The sequence below is a fragment of the Mustela putorius genome, unplaced genomic scaffold (assembly GCF_011764305.1).
Source record: "Mustela putorius furo isolate JIRA1106 unplaced genomic scaffold, ASM1176430v1.1 tig00537303_pilon_pilon_pilon, whole genome shotgun sequence".
NCBI lineage: Eukaryota > Metazoa > Chordata > Mammalia > Carnivora > Mustelidae > Mustela > Mustela putorius.
The window spans coordinates 746,469-767,538 of NW_025422441.1; the positions used below are offsets into that span (position 1 = coordinate 746,469).

Below are 21,070 nucleotides of genomic sequence, written 5' to 3' on the forward strand. Positions count from 1 at the left end.
TGCACGAGGGTGCGGGGCGTAGTGAACCCGGGTGGGCGCGGGCCCGTGTCACCAGATGAACATGGGCTTGCCGTCGTCGTGCGCCAGCTGGCTGAGGCAGGAGAGCAGCAGCAGCGCGTCGCTGAGCATGCTGGGGTGCACGGTCTCCACCAGCACGCGCTGCAGGAAGTCCATGCTGTAGGAGCCGCCCTCCGAGGCCGCCAGCTCTGGCCTCTCGCGCAGGATGCCGTATGCGTTCACCAGCTGCTCCGTCAGCGCCGGGTGCACCCGCCCGTTGTAGCCCAGGCTCTGGAGCCGGTTCATGATGCTCACGTACCGCTGTGTGAGGGTCTGGCACAGCTCCTCGTCCAGCTTGTGGTCGCTGGGGTTCAAGGAGGCCTGAGGGGACAGCGGCCATCAGGCCCCTCTGCTCCGCACGGGCACAGGGCAGGAGAGGGGCAGATGTGGCTGTGGGTGCGGGAGCTGCTGGGGGCAGGGGGCCTGGAGGTCCCGGGAGAGGCTCTGGAGGGTCTTGAGCTGCAGGGTAGAGTTCCCCAGACTCCCTCCCCGCGGCCTGCTCCCCCCACCAGCAGGGACTCTGGAGCTGAGGCTAGGAGCAGCCCACAGAGAGCTCAGCTGGGAGCCTGGAGGTGTAGGAAAGAGGAGGGGTCCCGGCGGGCCCACACCCCTGGGGGCCTTGCCCAGGCACCCCGCTGGCTCCCTGCCCTGAGACCTCCCCAGCCTCTCCAGGTCGCTTCTCTGTCGCCCCGCGCTGCCTCCCCAGCACCCAGCACCCGTACCCCTCCTTCAGGGAGGCCCTGTCCTGCCCTCATGCGGAACTGACCGCCCAGGCCCCGAGCCAAGCACCCTCCTTGTCGGCACCAGGGGGCCTGCTGCCCCTCTGCGACCCCTCCTGGGCACTGGCAGCGAGGAGGGGCCCCTGTGCCCCCCAACCAGGCCGTGACTGCGTCCTGTCCCGCAGCAGCTCACCAGGAAGCGGGAAGTCAGCGCCTCCTCTCCACTCCCGCCATGGCCTCTGGGGCACGTGACGTGCACACTGACTCGGGGCCCCCGCTCAGGAGGACCCACATCCAGCCAATGCTCTGCTGTGGCCATCTTGAAGTTCTTTATAATTTTTGAACAAGGAGCCCTGTTTTCATTTGCACCGAGTCTTGCAAATGATGTAGCTATCACAGGCGTGGCCGTGCCCAGACCCCGGGAATGACAGGTCTGAAGTAGCTGGAGGGGGTCTCTCCCTGCCTGAGCCCCCCGCACTGGCCGCGGCCCCACCTTCCAGCCTTTCCCTGGATACACACCAGGCTGGGTCCTGAGTGCCAGCTGGGTCCTCACCCCCTCCAGGAAAATCCTCTGCCCTCCCCTCTGGTCATGTGAACAGAGCACTCGGACGGCGGCTGGGCTCAGCTAAAGCAACCCCTGACCTCTCCAGACGCACCCAGAGCCCCGTGCTTGGACTTTGGGTGCACACTTAGCAGCAGAACCAGCCTGGCTCCTGGACTCGAGGCTCCTCTAGGCTGCTAAGCCTTCTCCTCCCTTTGACTGTTCCCGTGCCCCGTGTCGGTGATGGCAAGAGCTCGGCCAAACTGAGCGAGCACGTGACTCTTCATGCTGAATGCCCCAGAGCGGGGTGGGGGGGCGCACAGCTTTAAGCCTAGGCCCCCTGGGGATGTCAGGACCCATCCTCTACTCACCCTGGGGCTGTGGCTGAGCGCTCCCTGGGTGCTGCACTGGGGGCTTGGAGCTCCAGACTGGAGCTGAAGTCGGCAGGGGGCCCACCGCACCCACCCCGCCAGAGCACGGGACAGAGGGGAGGAGTGCGGGTGCATTCACACAGACAAGGCCAGAGCTGCCGCAAAGAGGTGGCCCCTTGACCGCGGGGGGACAGGGGAGAGGAGTGAGTGAGAAGAGCAGGAAGGCACCCCACGGAAGCCAGGGAGCCGTGGGCATGGGTCCCTGCCACACCTTCCGGGCACTGAGAAGCAGGCAGGGCTGAGCAGAGTGTGGCTGAAGGCTCTGTCCTAATGGGTCAGAGATTTCTGGTCCATTGGCATTGTGGTTCTAAAAGATCATGCTGACCGTATAAGGAGATGGACAGAAGCGCAAGAGAGGGTGAGGATTCTGTCCATCCATCCCACAGATATTCTCAGCCGTCCCCTGCGTGGGGCACTGTCGCTGGTGATAGGATTCCCGTCCAAGCAAAGCCCTCTGGGTTTATAGTGATGAAAAGACCGGGCAGGAAGAGGCTGCCATGGGGAGCCTGGGGAGGGACGCGCTGCAGACGAGGGGATGGCAGGGCTGGTGCCTGAAGGATGAGGACAACCGGAGCAAAGGAACCTCCGGGACAAGGAACAGTGTGCACAGCATGGAAGTGCCAGGAGGCGGGGCACGGAGCAAGGGGCCCACGCGGGAGAGCCGGTTTCAGTGGCTGCTTCTCTCACCGTACTGGGGCTGAGCCTCTGTTTCCCTGCTATGACATGAGGGAAACCAGACTGCCTGGCAGCTATTTTGAAGATGAAAGGAAATGTCTCTAGGGGTGATGAGCACAGCATCTGGGCTGCTCTGCCCCACCGCAAGGGGCCCCCAGTTCCGCAGGACACATCAGTGGGCTCTCGCGTTGAGCAGAATTGTGTTTCAAAGGAATAGAGGAGAGAGAGGCTCTCCCACGATATAGGAGCCAGAGTACGGGGAGTGCGGGGGAGGGGGGACACACAGCCAGGCCAACCCAGCCCGGCGCTCTCACACCCTCACAGCGTGAATCACCCCCCCCCCAACCTCTAGCATAAATGTCTTTTGTTACTTATCGAAGGCCTCCCAGGCGCCGGTGAGCTCCCCGAGGGCAGAGACGGTCTGCTTGGCATGAACTTGGTAGGCGCTGAATGCCCCATAGTGGGAGTGACTACATGGAGGGGAAGGGCAGCTGTGGCGCAGAAGGGTGCCGCAGGTTGGCCCGGGGTAGTTAAGTGTAGGTGCAGATGTGTCCATGGGAAACCTCCTGAGAGGAGGATCAGCGGGGGGCCTGGTGTTGGATCAGCGGGGGAGGAGGGAACAGGTGTGACCAAACACGCGCGCACCTGGAGGGACGGAGCCCCGGGGCGCACCACCCAGTCCTCCATTCCGACACTGGCCACGTGCTCAGGGACAGGGAGGTGGCAGCAAGTGTAACGGAGTCGTGTGGTTCAGGCGTCATCCTCGGAGCAGAGGGCAAGCGCTCAGACACCCGCACTACCGAGGCGGCGGAAGGGCCGTCGGATGACGGAGACGGGAGACGCGCACCGACGGACGCCGCGGTTCGGGAGGGCAGCGCCGCAGCTGGCGACTACGCGCACCTACCTGCACAGCCGCCCACCTGGGGCGAGGCCGCGGGAGGCGGGCGGAGGGGGGGGGGGGGGGGAAGCGACGCCCCGGGGCGCTGCGGGGGGGGGGGGGCCGCCTCTCCGCGGCCGCGCGCAAACCTCCGCGCCCTCTCCCTCCGCCAGGGTCCGCCGGGCTTTGGCTCCCGACGCTCCGCTGGTGGCAAACTGGCGTATCTGCCGGACTGGAGGGCGCTTCTCCGCCCCGAGGGTATTTACCAGCGAGAGCCGTGAAGTGGGACCGCGTGAGCGCTCAGCCCGAGAGAGACGCAGGCCACGCGGACGCACAGACGGACCGACGGACTCCTAAGGCTCAGGAGGGACGGTCAGCAAGACCAGACGGGGCAAAGGGGCCGGACTGTCCCTTTCCCTGGAAGGGGGAAGCGCGGGGTGGGTGGGGGACCGCGCTCGCGCAGCCAGGCCTGACGTCATTACCCTCGAGCCAACCGGGTGAGGCTGCGGCTGCGGGGCCCCGACCCCGGCCGAGTCCGGGAGGCCCCGACCCCCGACCTGCCGGGACTTGGACCGCAGGGTCCGGCGGAGAATTCGCTGCGTTTGCGTCCCGGCGCCCGGGCGTGCCCTCCAAGTCCTGAGCCGCCGCGAACGCCGTCCCGGGACGTAACACCACCGGGGAAGTGCGTTCACCACCGGGATGCCTTCCCCGCACCTCGAGATGCGGGAACCGGGAGGGAAAACTCATGCGATCTTTTCAATGAAAGAGAAAATACATTCTTAGAAAGAAACCAATTTCTTCAAGGCTCGGAGGGCCCGCCAGGAGCTCTCCGTAAATGAGGATGAGGGAGAGCTTCCCCACATGACGTGGCAGGTGCTGAGGGCGTCCTCGGGCTTCGCGGTGCCTCTTTCCAAAGCGCTTGTGCTTCTGCCCCCGGGGGGTGGGGCAGTGGTGAAGCGGAGGCCCAGGGGCGAGGTGCGCTCGGGTTTGGGGAGAGGCGGCAGCTGGGACCCGGTACCAACATCTGTGCCCAGTTTCGGGTTCTCACCTAAACACTGACAGCAAAGCCCCTGGTTACATCAGCTCGTGTGGCTTCTGTTCCCTGCAACCAAGACCTGGGACTTGAGAAGGTGAGAAGTCTGGACGCACAGCACACATCACGCAGACACGAAGCGTGTGTTCCTACCTAGTGGGAAGCATGATGAGGTTGTCCCATCGCTGCTTCCTTTAAGTAGTGTACGATATGACTGTGCACGGAAGGGCCAACATGATACACAGGCCGTGAGAACCAGACCAACGGTTTGGCACCTGGAAACAAACCATTGCGCAAAAACCAAAACCATGTGTGCAGGCCAGCGAGTGGGGCCCCAGAGAGCACCAAGGGCCCCGGGCCCTGGGTGGGGGGGTACGCCACGAGGTACCCTCACACGGGTGCGGCTGGGCTCCTGGTCTGCTAGGATTGGGACCCGAAAGGAAGGCTGAGAGCCACGCCCCCAGCAGAAGGCCTTTGCAGCTGGGCAGAAGAGGTGACAGGTCTGGGCATTGGGACAACTTTTAGTTGAGCTTAAAAGATGGCATAGGCCACTGAACCTTAAAGCAGATGGCCAGGGTCAGAGGAAATAGTCCACAAGACCCCGTTCAGTGATGAGGCTCTGTTAGAGCTTGTCGGCGGCCAACTACACAGTGTCCACAAAGCCAGCGAGCCAGGACTGGAGCTCGGGTTTAGTGGGACAGCAGGTTGCCAGGACAGCAGGTTTCGTGGGTCTGGATAGAATCGAGGGATTCTAGCAACAACCAACGCCGGGTCCAACGTGCAGAAACACAAGATGTTCGGAGGAAGGGAAACAGAAATCCGGGCAAAGTGGAACTGGGTGCTGGTAGGAGCCCACAGTGGGCCAGCCAAGCAGGCGGGATGGGTGGCCGTGAGATCAGGCAGATCTCTAGGCTCCTCAGGTGGAACCAGACGCGTTCAGCCTGCTATGGGCTCTTCGGAGGGCGAGCCAGGCAGGGTCTGCCCGGCCCCGAGCCAGGCGGCATCTGCCCAGCGCCCAGAGCCTCTTTGCAGGTGGGCTCTGGTGGGGCCGCTCTCAGGAGCCTGGGTGCCAAGTGTGTGGCCCCCGGCAGCCCCGGTCATTGCCGAGGGAAGGAGATAGTTCTGACCACGTGAAAACGAAAAAGCCAACCCCAGGACACGCTGAGTCAAGGAAGAGGGAAGCTCAAACCTGAATACAAACAGGCTCCCTCACAGCCAGCGGGGACCGCGCACCAGCAGCCGGTGGGCCACTGTTCCCACGGGCTACACGCCAGGTCTGTAGTCTAGAGATAAAGATGCCGGAGAGAAGGCGGCCGGGAGCACAGAGGGCTGTTCTCCAAAGAAAGCCGGAATGGCCCTCCTCCCCCATCCTGGCCCGGGGTCCCACCCAGAGCTGGCGCGTTAGCAGGGGAGGGGCGCACTGTCCCTCCTTCTGGGACGCACTTCTGGGCATCCAGCCAAGCACAGCATCCCATGACTACTTCCTGTCCCACTGCCTTGGCGAGCGCCCGCGCGGTGTGGCAAGGCAGACGTGCCCAAGCACCTCGGGAAGCGCTGTGGTTCGGGTCCCTCCACGGAAGGAACGGCCTCAGTGACCAGTGACGGCATGCTAAGAATATACTGGAATGAGCGTGGCCTGAGGCCCCCAGCTGCCCACAGGTTGCGGGACCTGCCTCCCCTCTGCCACCATAGCGACCCTTGAGGCTACCAGTGGGGCGGGGAAAGCGTCAGTTCGGCTAGTGTGGGGAGGGCCCCTGGGCGTGAGGGCTGGCCATCTGGAGGCCATCGCAGGGGCGAAGGAGGAGAGGGCTGTCCCAACCGTGGTCAGGACCGTCCTCTGCCCTATCCTCTGGGGAGGCCACGAGGCCAAGGCCACAGGTTCCTGACACCAGATGCCCTGGACACCCTCAGGCCACTCGGACGGAATGCCAGGCTTCCTCCATTCCAGGGGGGCCTGGGATTCTGATGTCTTGCCCGGGTTAGAGTCTAGGGCCCCCCAGCAGCTCCTCCAAGGCCAGCATGCACCCCATCCCTGACAGGTGAGGGGGCAGGTCCTCTGAGTGGGAGGTGGGAGCCACTCACCTGGATGATCTTCTCTGGAATGTTGGAGACAGTGAAGCCGTAGAGCCGCACACGCTCCGGGAAGATGCTGGACAGGATTCTGCGGTCCAGCTGGAAGGCAATCTCCCCCACCAGCCTCTCCCAGGCTAGCTGCTTTGACTCTGGGACAGCAAGGGGAGAAGGACTGGTCAGTGGCCATGGTCAGCAGCCCAGGCTAGTGCCAGGGAGGTCTATAAGGGCATCAGGCATCAGGGGAGACCACCCCCCTCATGCTGAACTTGTGTCACTGACCTCGGGGGCTGTCCGGGAACTTGCTGGCCTTTCGATGGGCCATCTTCCGTTCCAGCTCTAGGATGCTTTTCCGAGATGTCTCCATGCCACGTGGACCCCGGGCATCGCTGACTGTAGCCGGGGAGGACGAGGTTCGGGGCGGGGAGTGGGGATTTCGTGGAGGGGAGTGGGGTGTGGGCAAGGGCTGGGCGGGAGGGTGGTGTCCCCGGGTGGGAGACTGAGGGGGGCACTGGACAATGTGGGTGGTGCTCGAGGGAGTGTAGTTGGTGGTGGGTTGGGGGGCGGGAGCAGGGGTAGGGGCGAGGACTGCGGCAGTCGGAGAGGGGGTTGGGGTAGTGGGGACAGATGCAGGACCCGCTTGTCCCTGAGGGGCACTGGGCTGGGGCTGGGCTTCTGAGCTGCTGTAGGAGAAGGTGGTCATGGGGTCAGGTGTGCCCCTGGTCCCGATAGGGGTGGAGGCCTGGATGGGTGAACCCACAAACGTCATGCTGAAGGGCTCCAGGTCCTGGGTCGGCTGGGGATGCTCAGTGGAGATTGGGACTAGTGACGTGGTGGGGCAGAAAGGAGAGAAGGCGGATCAGAGCAGGACCAAGGACTGGCCTGGCCGTGGGGAGGGGAGCTGTGGTCCCTCCCCGAGCCAGTTACCTTTCGGGGTGGCGACAGGCCCTGCTCCAGCCGAGGGATGGGGTCCGGAAGGGTACCCCCGGAGCGGATCTGACAGCACCAGATTGCCCATGGGGTTGGCCAGAAGGTTCTGAGAGACACCTAGAGGGGCGGCTGTGGAGGTGAGGAGGGGGCTGCTCAGAGAGACGGCCACTGCGCCTGTCATTGGGGCCATCAGGGCACTGCTCGGAGTCAGGGGGCCAGTTGAGGGCAGGCCCAGGGAGCTGGTCAGCGTGCCCCCCGGGGACACCGCCATGGGGCCGGTCAGGTGGCCGCTCGGAGTCAGGGGGCCAGTTGAGGGCAGGCCCAGGGAGCTGGTCAGCGTGCCCCCCGGGGACACCGCCATGGGGCCGGTCAGGTGGCCGCTCGGAGTCAGGGGGCCAGTTGAGGGCAGGCCCAGGGAGCTGGTCAGCGTGCCCCCCGGGGACACCGCCATGGGGCCGGTCAGGAGGCTGGTGAGCGTGCCGCTCTGTGGCAGAGAGCCCGGGCCAGGCAGCAGGGGGCTGAGGGGGCCGGTCAGGGGGTTGGTGGCTGGGCGTGCCGTGGCGCCGGGCTGCGGGCTGTTTAGCATGTCGGCCAGGGGTGCCAGAGTCATGATCCCCACTTCATCCAGGAGAGGCTCGTTTGCTGCTGCCGGGGACGGGGGCAGGAACACACCTGGGGGACACAGAGAAAACACTGAGACCCACCCCAGGCGGGCTCTTCGAGGAAGGGGCCTGGGCCCAGGTGCTGTCTCCCTCTGCGGAGCAGACCAACCCTGAGCCTCTTCTCCCAGGCCGCCCAGATGATGGTCCTTTCCCTTTGGGGGCGGTCTGTGGGGCGCCTCCGCAGATCCCTCATGTGGGTCCGGCCCTTTGTCCACATCTTATGAAGGAGTCTTGCTCCTCCGGGCCCACTTCTCTGAACACCCACCTGCCACCAAGCCAGAGGGCCCTTCCCCAGCTGCCCGCGGTCTCCTGGTGGCTGGTCCCCCGGGCTGCCCTGCTGCCCCGTCCATCCCCCGGCAGGGAGCAGTGGGTCCCGGCCTCCTGTCCACTGCTGCTGTGGGGACAGCCTCACCTCCCGGGTGCTGGGCCCTTGGGGCCCTCACGCTCTAGTCCCTGTGTAGGCAGAGAGCCCAGAGAGGCCGTTTCCTTGGGGTCCTGAGGTCAGTGCCCTTGAATGACCTCTGTTGTGGGGGAGAAGGCCCCTGGGGGTGCAGAAGCTCGGGGGAGGGCGCAGGGAAGGTTTTAACTGAAAACTGCTACCAAGAGCCATTAGCTCAGGGTAGAGAACAGGGAACGGAGCCAGGATTAGAAACGCGGTCGTCCCCTCCCCAGCGGGTGGTCGCAGTACAGAGCTCCGTGTTGCCTTGAAGACTTTCTAGATCAGGGGTCGAGAACCTTTCCTATCAAGGGCTGGTGGTAAATATTCCGGGTTTTGCAGGCCCCCCGGTCTCTGTGCTGACACTCGGCCGGGCCAGGGACTGGCAAAGAGGCTGCAGACAATGCGGAGACAAACGTGGATCTGTGGCAACAAAACTCGATTCAGAGATACTGATGTCTGAATTTCGTGGACTTTTGGCATGTCCGGCAATAGCATTCTTTTGATTTTGTTTTAACCATTAAAAATGTAAAATCCGGGGCGTCTGGGTGGCTCAGTGAGTAAGCATCTGCCTTCGGCTCGGGTCAGGATCTCTGGGTCCTGGGATCGAGCCCCACATCAGGCTCTTTGCTCAGTGGGGAGCCTGCTTCCCCCTCTCTCTGCCTGTCTCTCTGCCTGCTTGTGCTGTCTCTCTCTGTCGAATAAATGAGTAAAATCGTAAAAAAAAAAAAAAAAAAAAAAAAGCAAACTCCGTTCTTAGCTGCAGAACCTCGTACCCAGAGGAGGCGGCCTCGTCTGGCCTCCCTGTCTTCCTCCTGGACTGCCTCCAGCACAACCCTTCTCTCTGAGACCCTCGCTCAGGGTGGTGGCCCGGGGTCCCGCAGGCGCCTCTCTTCCTTGAGCCTCTTCCAACCCTTGAGCAATCAAATTGATTCCAATTTTCCCCATGACAAATAATTCTACTACACAAATCTTTTTTATTAGGTTTTAAATGTTAATTCCAGCGTCGTTAACACGGACCGCATGATGAGTTTCAGGGCTCGCTGTAGTGATTCGACACTTGTAGGCATCACCTGGAGCTCGTCAGGACAGGTGCATGCCCTAATCCCCACCAACTGTCCCCCGCCCCGGCGACCCCCAGTGTGTTCTCGAGTTCGGATTGTGTTTCCTGGTTTGCCTTTCTCTTTCTTTCTTTCCTTCTTTTTCCATTTGCTTGTTTGTTTCTTAAATTCCACAAATGAGTGAAATCATATGGTATTTGTCTTTCTCTGACTTATTTTGCTCAGCATAATACTCTCTACAGTTCCATCACATTGTTGCAAATGGCAAGATGTCGTTTTTTTATGCCTGAGTAATATTCCACTGTGTGTGTGTGTGTGTGTGTGTGTGTGAGAGAGAGAGAGAGAGAGAGACATCTTCATCCCTTTACCTGTCCACGGACACGTGGGCTGCTTCCATATCTTTGCCATCGTAGATAATGCTGTTACAAGCCTGGGGGGCATGCATTTCTTCGAATGAGTGTTTTTGTATTCTTTGGATAAATACCCAGTAGTGCGATTGCTGGGTCATGGGGTAGCTCAATTTTCAACTTTCTGAGGACCCTCCATGCTGTTTTCCAGAGCGGCCGCACCAGCTTGCGTTCCCACCAACAGTGTACGGGGCTCCCCTTTCCCTGCATCCTCGCCAACACCTGTTGTTTACTGTGTTGTTGACTTTAGCCCTTCTGACTGGTGTGAGGCGGTATCTCAGTGTGGTTCTGATTTGTATTTCCCTGAAGATGAGTGATGTTGACTACATAAATCTTTATTATTGATTTCCCCCCCCCAAAACAGACATTCCAGTGGTCTTTAGCACACATGGCTAAATCTACCCTCCTTAAGACTCCCAGAAGCATCCTTACATTCCTTCGGAAGTCTCCAGGCTTCTTGCTTAAATCTATGCCCGTGAGACACCCTATAGAATGTGTGGCAAGATGTCTTGAAACTTAATTCTTTTTTAAGATTTTTTTTTATTTGAGAGAGAGACAGCACAAGATGAATGGAGGGCATGGGGAGAGGCGGCCACCCAGCAGAGCAGGGAGCTGGACATAGCGCTCCATCCCAGTACCCAGAGACCATGACCTGAGCGGAAGGCAGATGCTTAATCAACTGATCCAACCAGGTTCCCCAAGAAAACTGCAAACATTTTTGAAAGGAATTAAAGATCTAAGTAAATGGGAAAGAATCCCATGGACAATAATACTCCCCAAGTTCACCGGCAGAGTCAGTGCAATCTGTCAGAATCCAGACTGACTTCTTTGTAGGGACTGACAAGTCGATCCCCAAATTCACAACAAATTGCAAGGGACCCAGAATGGCCAAAGGCACATTTTAAAAGCAAGAAGCCATTGTTACAGGTGCCACTTAGTCACCCTGCACTTCTCCCCTTATACTACCTAAGAAAAAAAAGAGACAGAGAGAGAAGAGAGCAAGGAAGGAAGGAGGGAGGAAGTTCAAGGACTCAGTTTCAGATTTCAGAATTTACTGCAAAGCTACAGCAATCGGGATTATGTGGCCCTGGCATAGTGAGCAACATATAGGTCTATGGAATAATATAGGAGCCCAGAAATAAACCCATGTATCTGTGGTCTGATTTTCAACAAGGGGGCCAAGAGAATTCAATGAAGGAAAGAATAATCTTTTCGAAAAATGGTGAGGGGACTACTGGAATCCATGTGTAAAAGAATGAAGTTGGACACTTGCCTCACAACATACACAAAAGTTGAATGGATCAAAGGCCTACATGTAAGAACTAAAACTGTAAAATTCTTAGAAGAAAACATTGGGGAAAATTTTCATGACCCTGGATTTGGCCATGTATTCTTAGATGTGGCCCCAAAACTGTGAGCAACAAATGAAATACATTTTACATCAAATGTAAAAGCTTCTGTGTCTCAAAGGACACCATCAAGGAAGTAAAAAGGCAACCCATGGAATGGGAGAAGGCGTTCACGAGTCACACATTAGGTACGAGACATCTAAACAGAATCCTTCAAGAACTCTTACAACTCAATAATAAAAAAATTAGTTTCCCAACTTAAAAATGGGCAAAGGACATGAACAGGCATTCTCAAAGATGATATACAAATGGCCAATTAACAGAGAAAAGATGCTCAGCCTTATTATGCATCAGGGAAAGGCAAATCAGAACCACTTCACACTCACTGGGATGGCTATAAAAAAAATCAGATAATAAGTATGGGTAAGGATATGGAGAAATTGGAACACTTGCACATTGCTGGTGGGAATGAACAAGAGAGCTCGACCTTGAGAAACAACCTGACAGTTCCTCAAACAGTTACACATATAGTCACCATATGACCCAGCAATTCTACTCTTAGATACACACCCATGAGAAATGGAAACATAAATCCACCCAAAAACTCCTATATGGATGTTTATAGCAGTGTTACTCATAATGACCCAAAAGAGGAAACCACCCTAGAGTCCTTCGGCTGCTGAATGAATAAACAAAATGTGGCCTATCCATTAATGAAATATTATTCATCCATGAAACAACAGCAAACAACGAATACGAACTGGAAATCCTGACTCACTCTATAGCATGGGCAACCCTGAACTGTGCAGGGTGGAGGAAACCAGACCCAAAAGCCACATATATATGATTTCCTGTGTAAGAAATAGGCAAATCTGTAAAGACAGAAAGTAGACGAATGGCTGCTGAGAGTTGTGGAGGGTTAGGTGGTAGGAGTATCATAGCTGAAGGGTTTCCTTCTGGGACAATGGAAATGTTCTAAGATCTTGGTGATCTTTGTACAAACCCATGGGTATATGAACAACTATTGAATCGCACACTTTAAATGGGTGAATTGCATGGTATGTGAATTACATCCCAATAAAGTTGTTATTTTAAAAATGATTCATTGGGGTCACAGGCATTTAGATTTGCAAGAAAAACATTCATGGTTCAGAGGCCGATTAAATGCATCCACAGATCACGGAGGAGCAGATGTCCCGCTGCTCAGGGCGACGACTGTTGTGGCTACAGCCACAGACACGGGCTTCATAGGGTTTGCAACCCATCGGGGTCACCAATGAGAATCCCAGGAGCCACCTGGCAGAAATATCTGATGAGTTTGGGGAGCACCAGTAACACTGAAGCCATGATGTGAGCCAGGGGTCCGCAACTGGCTGCTGTTTGAGAGATTTCCATCTCAAACACCATCTGATTTCACTCATGGGTGAAATTAAGAAACAAAACAAATGAGCAAAGGCAAAAAGAAAGAGAAAGGCAAACCGACAAGCAGACTGTTAAGGGTAGAGAACCCCCTGGTGGTGACACAGGGCAGGTGGGTGGGGAATGGGTTCAGGAGGGGATGGGGGTTAAGGGGTGCACCTGTTGTGAGGAGCACAGGGGTTGTGTGGAAGTGTGGAATCCGTGGGCTGTGCACCTGAGCCTAACAGGACACCGTATGCCAAGTACTGGCCTCTAAATAAAAACTAGACATTTGGGGTGCCTGGGTGGCTCAGTGGGTTAAAGGCTCTACCTTCAGCTCTGGTCATGATCCCAGAGTCCTGGGAGCGAGCCCCGCATCGGGCTCTCTGCTCAGCCCCCCGCTCCCCCCGTCTGCCTCTCTGCCTACTTGTGATCTCTGTCTGTCAAATAAATAAATAGAATCTTAAAAAAAAAAAAAAAACCACTAGATGTTTCCGGCCCACATCTTTGTACTCTAACGCGAAATGTACCTGTGATGTTTACTCTTCTTAAAATTTCTATTTAATTGGTTGATTTTTAAAAATCCATAGAGAGCGCACCACGCACCCATGCAGGGAGGGGCAGAGGGAAAGACTCTCCAGGGCACTCGTCCCTGAGCAGAGCGCCCCGCAGATCCCACCACCAGAGACCACGCCTTAGCCGAAACCAAGAGTCTGAGGGTGACTGACTGAGCCACTCAGAGGCTCCTGATGGATTTTTTTTTTTTTTTAAGATTTTATTTATTTGAGAGAGCGGGAGAGCAGGAGCGGGAGAAGCAGGCTTCCTGGAGCAGAGAGCTCGATGCGGCTCCGTCCCAGGACTGGGGGATCATGACCTGAGCCGGAGGCAGACGTCCAACCAACTGAGCCACCCAGGTCCTGAGGGATTTTTTTTTTTTAAGATTTTGTTTTTAATCTCTACATCCAACAGGCAGCTAAGCTCACAACCTCCAGACCAGTCACGTGCTCCACCCCTGGGCCACCCACCAGCCCCCTGCACCCCTTCGCAAATTGTATTTAATAGATTTAGATTTGTGGGGCGAACCCTCCCAGGTTTGGGTGCGCTGTTAGAACCCTAAGGAGAGGTTTAGATTCACCGCCTTTCATCTGTTTCACACGTAAGACTCAGGTAGGGTCCAGGAAGTGTGTTACCTGGGACGATCCAAGTTAGACGACGTCTGACGCCCCCCACCCGCTCCTCCCAGCGGAAGCCCGAGCTCCGCGCCGCCGCCCCACTGGGGTCGCGGGTTCGGGGCGGGCGGACTGGGTGGCGGCGGGGGAGGGGCGGAAGGTCGCGGCACACCTGCCTCCCGCCCACTGTCAACCCTCGGGCCTCCGACCCCGCCCACCGCCGCTGTCCTCCCCCTCGGGCCCCGCCCCCGGCCTGCCGACCCCGCCTCCGACCCCGCCCTCTGCCTCCGGCCCCGCCCGCCGCCGCAGCCCTCCTCCACGGGCCCCGCCCCGCCCCGCCCACCGCCCCGGGCCCTCCAGCCTCGGACCCCGCCCCCAGCGTGCCGGAGTCCGCGGCGGGGGCGGGGCTGGCGTGGGGCGGGGCTGGCGAGGGGGCGGGGCCGGAGCCGGGGCTGAGACTTTCGACGCGGGAGAACGGAGAGGGCGGCTGGGCCCGCAGACGGGCGGCCGGCGAGCGCAGGGGCCCTAGACGGTGCTCGGACGGTTCCAAGGGGGCTGAGGCGGCGGGAAGGGGGAAAGAGCGAGGGGGCTGATGACAGGCCCTGATGACAGGCTGGCGGGTCCCGAGGGGCGACAGGTCCTGGGAGGACGGTCTGGGATGCTGAGCGTCCGCTCCTGGGGACCTGGTCCTGAGGGAGTGTGAGCAGGGTTTCGGGGGGGCTGGCTGGGCTCTTAGGGAGGACGGAGGGGTCCTGGGGTGAGGGGTGGCGGGCGGTGGGAGAAGGCCCTGAGAGGGAAGGCAGCCCCTGGTTTGGCGGGGCCCTTCTGGACACCCGAACTAGGCCGCTCCCTGCCTCCCGAAGCTTCCAGCAGCCTGCATCCCCGAGAGAGGACGGCAGGGGCAGCAGGCCGTGGGGGCGGGGGCGGCCATAGGTGGAGGGGGAGTGGGGGGAGGGTCCAGGTAGGAAGAGCAAGAGAGCCCTTCCCCGGCCCCCAGCCCCGCCCCACAGCCTTTCCCGGCCCTATGGCCTGTCTGGGCCTTAAAACGTCTGTGTGGATCCGCCTCGCCCGACCAGTGGGGCAGGAGCCGCCCCTGTTCTAGTCACCTGAGCACTGGCGGGGTCTCATTCCGTCTGTCCTCGCACTGCCCCGACTTCCCATCCAGGCCGGCTCACCCCAGGGGGGAGGGTGGGAGCAGGAGGCCATCCTCATCGCGTCCTGGCTCTTCGCTGGGGCCAAGGCCTGAACCGCTCAGCCCCTGTCTGTTGCCTGCGATCCCGAGCCCACAGCTGCAGTGTCGTGGCCCCCTGCTCCGATGACCCACGCTGCCCTGCTCAGAACGGCATGCCAAGCTGTGCACACCGGCAGGCCGGAATGCTGCTTCTCTCCCCATCAGCAGCTCGGTTTCCCCCGCCCCTGTCCCCAGCAAGTGCTCCTGGGGCAGGTTGGGGCCGCTGCCTTTAGGATCCACAGATGCCCCCAGCCCCGGAGCTCCCTACGCAGCCAGACAGAGGGACCAGGCTCCCCCTCAGTTCTTCCGTCGTGCTCGCTCTATTTCAGACCTTCCTCATCTTGGCTTGCAGACAATGCCATTTTTACAAGGAAAATCGAAGCCATGGTTCTGGAGCTTTCTCGGCCTCCGGCCCTCGTCCCATCCAGGGCAGGGGATGAGCTGTCCTCCTCCCCTCTGGGAAGTGCCCCATTCTCTTCGGCACCTTCCTGTGCTGTTCTGGCTTCTTCCCGCCTCCGGGTAACAAACTCCCGTCTCTGCGTCTCTGCCTTGTCTCTCTCTCTCTCTCTCTCTCAGCTTGGCTGCGAAACTTGTCCAGCCCCCGCCCGCCCGCGGCCAGGCCCCTCTGCTCCCATTCCCTCCGGCCGCCTCGCTCTTGCCCGCACCGTGTGGGCCTCTTGTGTCTGTACTGGGGTTCAAGTCTAAGCAGGCTCATCCCCACCGGCTCCTCAGAGGCCCCCCATGTCTTCGGCACGTGTCTTGCCTGACCTCCCCCCACCTGTTACTCTGCTGATGCTCTGTCCCCTTGAAGCTGTGCCTCCGAGACGTTGCCCGTTGAGGTTTCCGCTCCATGCATCTCTCCTGGGCCGGCTCTGCTGCCCCTTCCAGCTGGCCTCACCCCTGCTGGGGCTTCGGCGATCAGTTCTCTTGAACCGTCTCCCTCTGGCCCTGCCATCTCCCAGAGAGTCAGATTTGTGGTTGCTCCTGAAGGTGTCCCACGCGTTCCCAGCCGGGCGGTCTCATGCTGCTCAGGGGTACCTACCAGCCCAGGCTGTGTTTGCTTCTGCGGACCTTCTGCGGGGGGTGGGGGAGGGCAGAGCTAGGAACCCCTGGGTTTTGGAGGACACAGAGCACAGGGGATCCCAGGAAGAGGAACTGGGGGTTGCGTTCACAAGCGCAGATCAAGAACCCCATTCCATGGGGCGCCTGGGTGGCTCAGTGGGTTAAAGCCTCTGCCTTTGGCTCAGGTTGTGGTCTCAGGGTCCTGGGATCAAGCTCTGCATCAGGCTCTCTGCTCGGCAGGGAGCCTGCTTCCTCCTCTCTCTCCGCCTGCCTCTCTGCCTACTTGTGATCTCTGTCAAATAAATCAATTTTAAAAATATTAAAAAAAAAAAAAAAAGAACCCCATTCCAGGAGGAAGGCAAGTCACAAGGAGTGAGCAGGGGAGCAGGGGAGCAGGCAGAATGAAATTCCCGTGAGGCCACGGGGGGGCGCTCCCTGGCCAGGCAAGCAGATGGACACCTGCAGTCGCAGGGGGTCCCAGCCCCCGTGACGTGACCACCTCTGCTGGAACCCCCTCTTCATCCTTCATGTCCAAGCTCTTTGTTTTCTTGAATGACTCAAGTTGATTTCTTGCCGCTCCTTGTCCCCCCCGCCTCACACCCGGATGACGGCAAGAGCTCCCCGGCTCCCTGCCTCACCCTCCGGCAAGAGCTCTTCGGGTCCCTTTCCCACCGCGGCCGAAGCACAGACGCAGCCACTCTGCCAGGAGCTGCCGGGCACTGCTGCGTCCAGGAGCCTGGTCCCCACTGTCCTTACTCATCTGACCTCTGCTGACCCTGCTACGCGATCACCTTCAGGGCCATGCCAGCCCCGCGCGCACGAGCGCGACCACACAGACCCTCATACGGGACACACACTCACACTCACACGCGGGCACGCACGCTCACGCCCACTCGTGGTACAGACACACACTCTCATGGGCACACACACTCACTTGCAGGTAGACGCACTCACGGGCACACACGCACACTCACGGGCACACACGCACACTCACGCAGCCTGGGCTTTAACCACGCTCTGGTTTCACATTTGCGCAGGCCCCTGGCCCTGCCCTTTGCGTGAGCTGCCACTAGTCCTGGAAGGCCCTCCTGTCGCGTGGGGCTAGCCCTCCTAACCCCCTAAGCCAGGACCTTCAGGAGGTGGTCCAAGGGTTCTTTTAAGAATCAAGCTCTAGGGGTGCCTGGGGGGCTCAGTGGGTTAAGGCCTCTGCTTTCTGCTGGGGCTGTGATCCCGGGGTCCTGGGATCGAGCTCCGCGTCGGGCTCTCTGCTCAGCGGGGAGCCTGCTTCCTCCTCTCTCTCTGCCTGCCTCTCTGCCTGCTTGTGATCTCTCTCTGTCAAATAAATAAATAAAATCTTAAAAAAAAAAAAGAATCAAGCTCTAGGCTTACTTTTTTCTTAAACTTTGGGGTTTCTTATATTTTGCTCCTCCCCTGGTCTTTACTTTGCCTGCGGTGCTATCTTTGCAGGGAAGCCGAAGGGAAGGGGTCCGAGGTGGCAGGCTTCGAGGGGAAGGGGAAGGGGCTCTGAGCCAGAAGCTGGACTGTTGGGGCAGGAGCGCACACCCGATGGGGTCTAGCGTCCCATTGGAGAGGCCAGGTCTTGGTCAGAAACACTGTGGTTGGGACTGAGCTGAGTGCAGGGTGGCCGAGGCTCCCCGTGAAGGGAGCTGCACTTCTGGTGTGGCGGGCGAGAGTGGCGGGCGGGCAGCGGGGGGGAGGGCAGGCCTGGGCCAGCCTGGGAGCGCTGGGCCCTGAGGGCATGCGGGGTCAGATGCTGGCGCAGGAGGGGGATTGTCAGTCCCGAAGTCCGTGCAGAGGTGTAGAGGATGCGGCACTTGGAAAGCCGCCCGTGACCTTGCTAGAACCACTACCACTGAGTGTCGGGGTCCACCGCTGGGCTCCAGAGGCCTCGTGGGCAGAGAAAAGCCGAGGCCTCCTCTCAGGGAACAAGGGTGGTTCCAGGCCTGCCGGGGGCCACAGGGGCCAGGGACAGGAACAGAGGGCACAGGAGGCTTGCTGCAGGGAGGGAGCGTGGGGTGTCACAGCTGCAGGGCTCTGTCACCAGCTCAGCACCCTGTGTCCCCTTCGCTGATGCGCTGTCAGCCGCCGACCCCTACGGCCGCACCCTGCGCGGTGGCCACCGCCAGAGTGTCCCTCTGTTATCTTCAGCCCCGGCTTCCGCCCTGCCCGCAGCCCCTGTTCCTATCACAGCCCCAGCCGCTCCGCGTTCCCCGGGAGCCGTCCTGGCTCGGTCCCCACGCACACCCCGTGGCTCCTCGGCCTCTTCCCCGTCACCCCCGCCCCCCGCCGGGAGAGGTTCTGCGGTCCCAGGGCTCGGTCACATACTCATGGCTCCCAGACCTCAGCTCCTGTCCTGGACTCTGACCCTGGCCCCTGGACTTGGGCTGGCATTTGCCTCCGGGCCACCCCCGGGCACAGAGGAATGGGGGTGCTGCGGGGGAGGGTGGAGGGCGAGGGAGGCCCACCGGGGTGGCGTGGTGGACCCGCTAGGGTAGCACATTTGGATTCCAGAGCTGGGACACTCACAGTCTTTGGGGCTGCTTGGAAGTCCGGCGGAGGGGCGAGGAGTGGCGGGGCTCTGACCACGGACCACTGGGGTGGGTGGCACTTCCATCCCGTGGCCCTGCGTGCGTGCCCTCCCTCCCCTTCTAGGGCCCAGCCCCGTGCCACTGTCTGTGCCCTCTCTCTGGGGCTTCCCGAGACCCCGCCCGCCCCCTTGCCGTCTTACAGTTTCCCCGGCGTTGAGGGGGGCTGGTCGCCGCCTCGCCGAGCCCCGAGCTGAACCCGCTGATGGCCAGGCCGCCTGCTTGGGTCTTGATGGCCGTCTTGAGCTCGTGGTTCTCCCGAATGAGCTGCACCAGCTTCTTGAGCTCCTGGTTCTCCCTCACCAGCCTCTCGATCTGGTGCCGAAGCCCCTCATAATTGGTGAGTAGAGACATGCCCCGGGGCGGCGGGACAGGTGGCGCCCGAGGGAGGGCGCCGCGCCTGGAGGCTGCCCAGGGCCCCGGGCCGTGCCCGGGTTGGAGGAGGCCGCTGGACTTTGCAAGTTACAAGGCGGGCCCAGTGGGCTCTGGGTATTGTGAGGTCAGAGGCTGTGCCTCTCCTAGCCCCTGCTCTCCATGCCTCCGGGCTGTGCCCTGGCCCTCCCTAGCTGGAATGCACGGACCCTTTCTCTGTCGGGCCTCCTTCGCCCCACCGGCGCCTGCTCTGTCCAGCTTCCTGCAGCCCAGCAAGCTCACCTCTGTCTCCAGCCTCCCCTGCGGCCATGCCATCCCCACGGCACTCCCCCTGCCCACTGTGCCCGGAGCTGCCAGGGCTGCTGTGAGCCTGGGGGTTGGGCACCACCCCAGCAGCCGGCAGCAGGCCCAAGTGCATGGCAGGATAGGTGATCAGTGCAGAAATCTAGAAAGAAAGCTCATCGCCCACCTTCCTGGCGAAGGGGCCCTTTCCTGGGAGGTCGGGCATGCCTGGGTTAAGCCTGTCAGCCTTCTCCTGGGGACATTCTACCTTGGATACCTGGACAGTGGCCAGACTTTCTTCCAACCCTCGGGCTCAAAGCCTTTAACTGCTGGTCCAGGGGCTCCCTTGTCCCAGCATCTGGCTCCCTATAGCTTAGATTTGCCAGTTCTGGTGACTCAGGCTCCCCTAGTCCAAGTCCCCCGTGGCAGCCCTCTGCACCCCCACCCCTGTTCTCTGACTTCCTGAATTTTCCAGACTGTGGGCCTTAGAGCACCCACGACGTGCCCCTCGTCAGACTGTCAGGTTCCGAGAACTCGGACCTGTGTGTCTGCGCCGCGCCCCTCGTGAAGAGCGGTCTACGTGCAGATCTCGGCAGGCCTCACCTTGGCAGTCCAGTGAGGCAGAGTCCCAGGCATCACCCCTGGCTCAGGACAGTGAGACCCAGGTCGAGGTCAAGGGTGCGCTCCTGACAGGTGCGGTGCGGACGGGTTTGCAGCATTCCGCTGGGACCTCACAATGGGGCCGCCCCCACCCTCCGCCGAGGCCCTAGACCCTAATCCTGGCAGAGTCACCTGGGCCCTGGGGGCCGGCCCGCAGCCCTTCACCCCTCTCTGCTGTTCACAGGCCCTCCTCCCGCGTGGGAAAACACGCCTCCCATGGCCTTCTGGTCACCTGGAACACCCAGCATGGCCGCCCTGTTGGGCTCCTGGGGTTCGTGCATCCGGGCCGGTTGAACTGAGCAGTGTGGGTGGGTGCGCACGTGCTCGGTCACACACTGGCTCAGACACTGCTGTGGAAGCATTTTGTAGAGGGATTAACACCTACAGTTGTGGATTGTAAGTCAAGGTCGTCACCTTCAGTCACGGGGGGACCTCGTCTCAGCAGGTGAAGGTTTTCAGAGCAGAAAGCCAGGGTTTTCCAGGGAAGGAGGTGGTGGCCTCGGGGCTGTCCTGGAGACCAGCCTGAGTGTCCAGGCTGCTGGCCTGGGATATGGGCAACGTTAAGATTCCGTTCCTTAAAATAAATGTCTACACGCGCAAGACATCTGACTGACGTGCCCCATGGGTACCAGCACGTCTGTCCTCTGCACCCCGGCTCTCGAGCCGTGGCCGCGTGGCCACACTGCCTTAGAGTCACGATGTGTCGCACTGGGGGTGAAATAAAACATTTAAAAACTAGAAGAGGCACCTACGGTGTCCAGGCACCGTCTGTGCCCTGTGGCCCTGGCCCAGTGTGGGGAGCAGCTGGACATGGGGTTACTGTGCAGGGTGGGGGGAGCCTAGCGGCGGCTTCCAGCGGGTTGACCCTGAGCAGCACCCCAAGTGGATGCCTGTGGAGGAGTTGGTGGGGGGGTGTCTGGGTGGGGAGGGCTCTCGGGCCTGCAGGGCAGGCCTCCCCGAAAGGACCTGCTGGTGGAACCCGAGAGGAAGGGGCGGTAGGGACAGGCCCCGAGCATGGCCCCAAGGTCCTCTCCATCCTGAG

General features: G+C 60.3%; 1 protein-coding gene across 2 annotated transcripts; it reads right to left on the bottom strand.

Annotated features, from left to right (window-relative positions):
• Positions 1-48: 48 nt before the first annotated feature.
• On the bottom strand, positions 49-20,060 carry SPATC1 (spermatogenesis and centriole associated 1). Of its 2 annotated transcripts, XM_004779439.3 has the most exons (6): positions 19,972-20,060; positions 18,858-19,029; positions 7,331-8,005; positions 6,686-7,225; positions 6,416-6,555; positions 49-378 (listed from the first exon to the last, which is right to left on the bottom strand). In XM_004779439.3, the coding sequence occupies exons 1-6, from the start codon at positions 20,002-20,004 to the stop codon at positions 49-51; spliced, it is 1,890 nt and encodes a 629-aa protein (XP_004779496.2). In that variant the 5' UTR covers positions 20,005-20,060. The 2 variants fall into 2 exon arrangements, with proteins under 2 accessions (XP_004779496.2, XP_004779495.2); XM_004779438.3 differs by lacking the exon at positions 19,972-20,060 and having other exon boundaries at positions 18,858-19,895.
• Between the last annotated feature and the right edge of the window lie 1,010 nt (positions 20,061-21,070).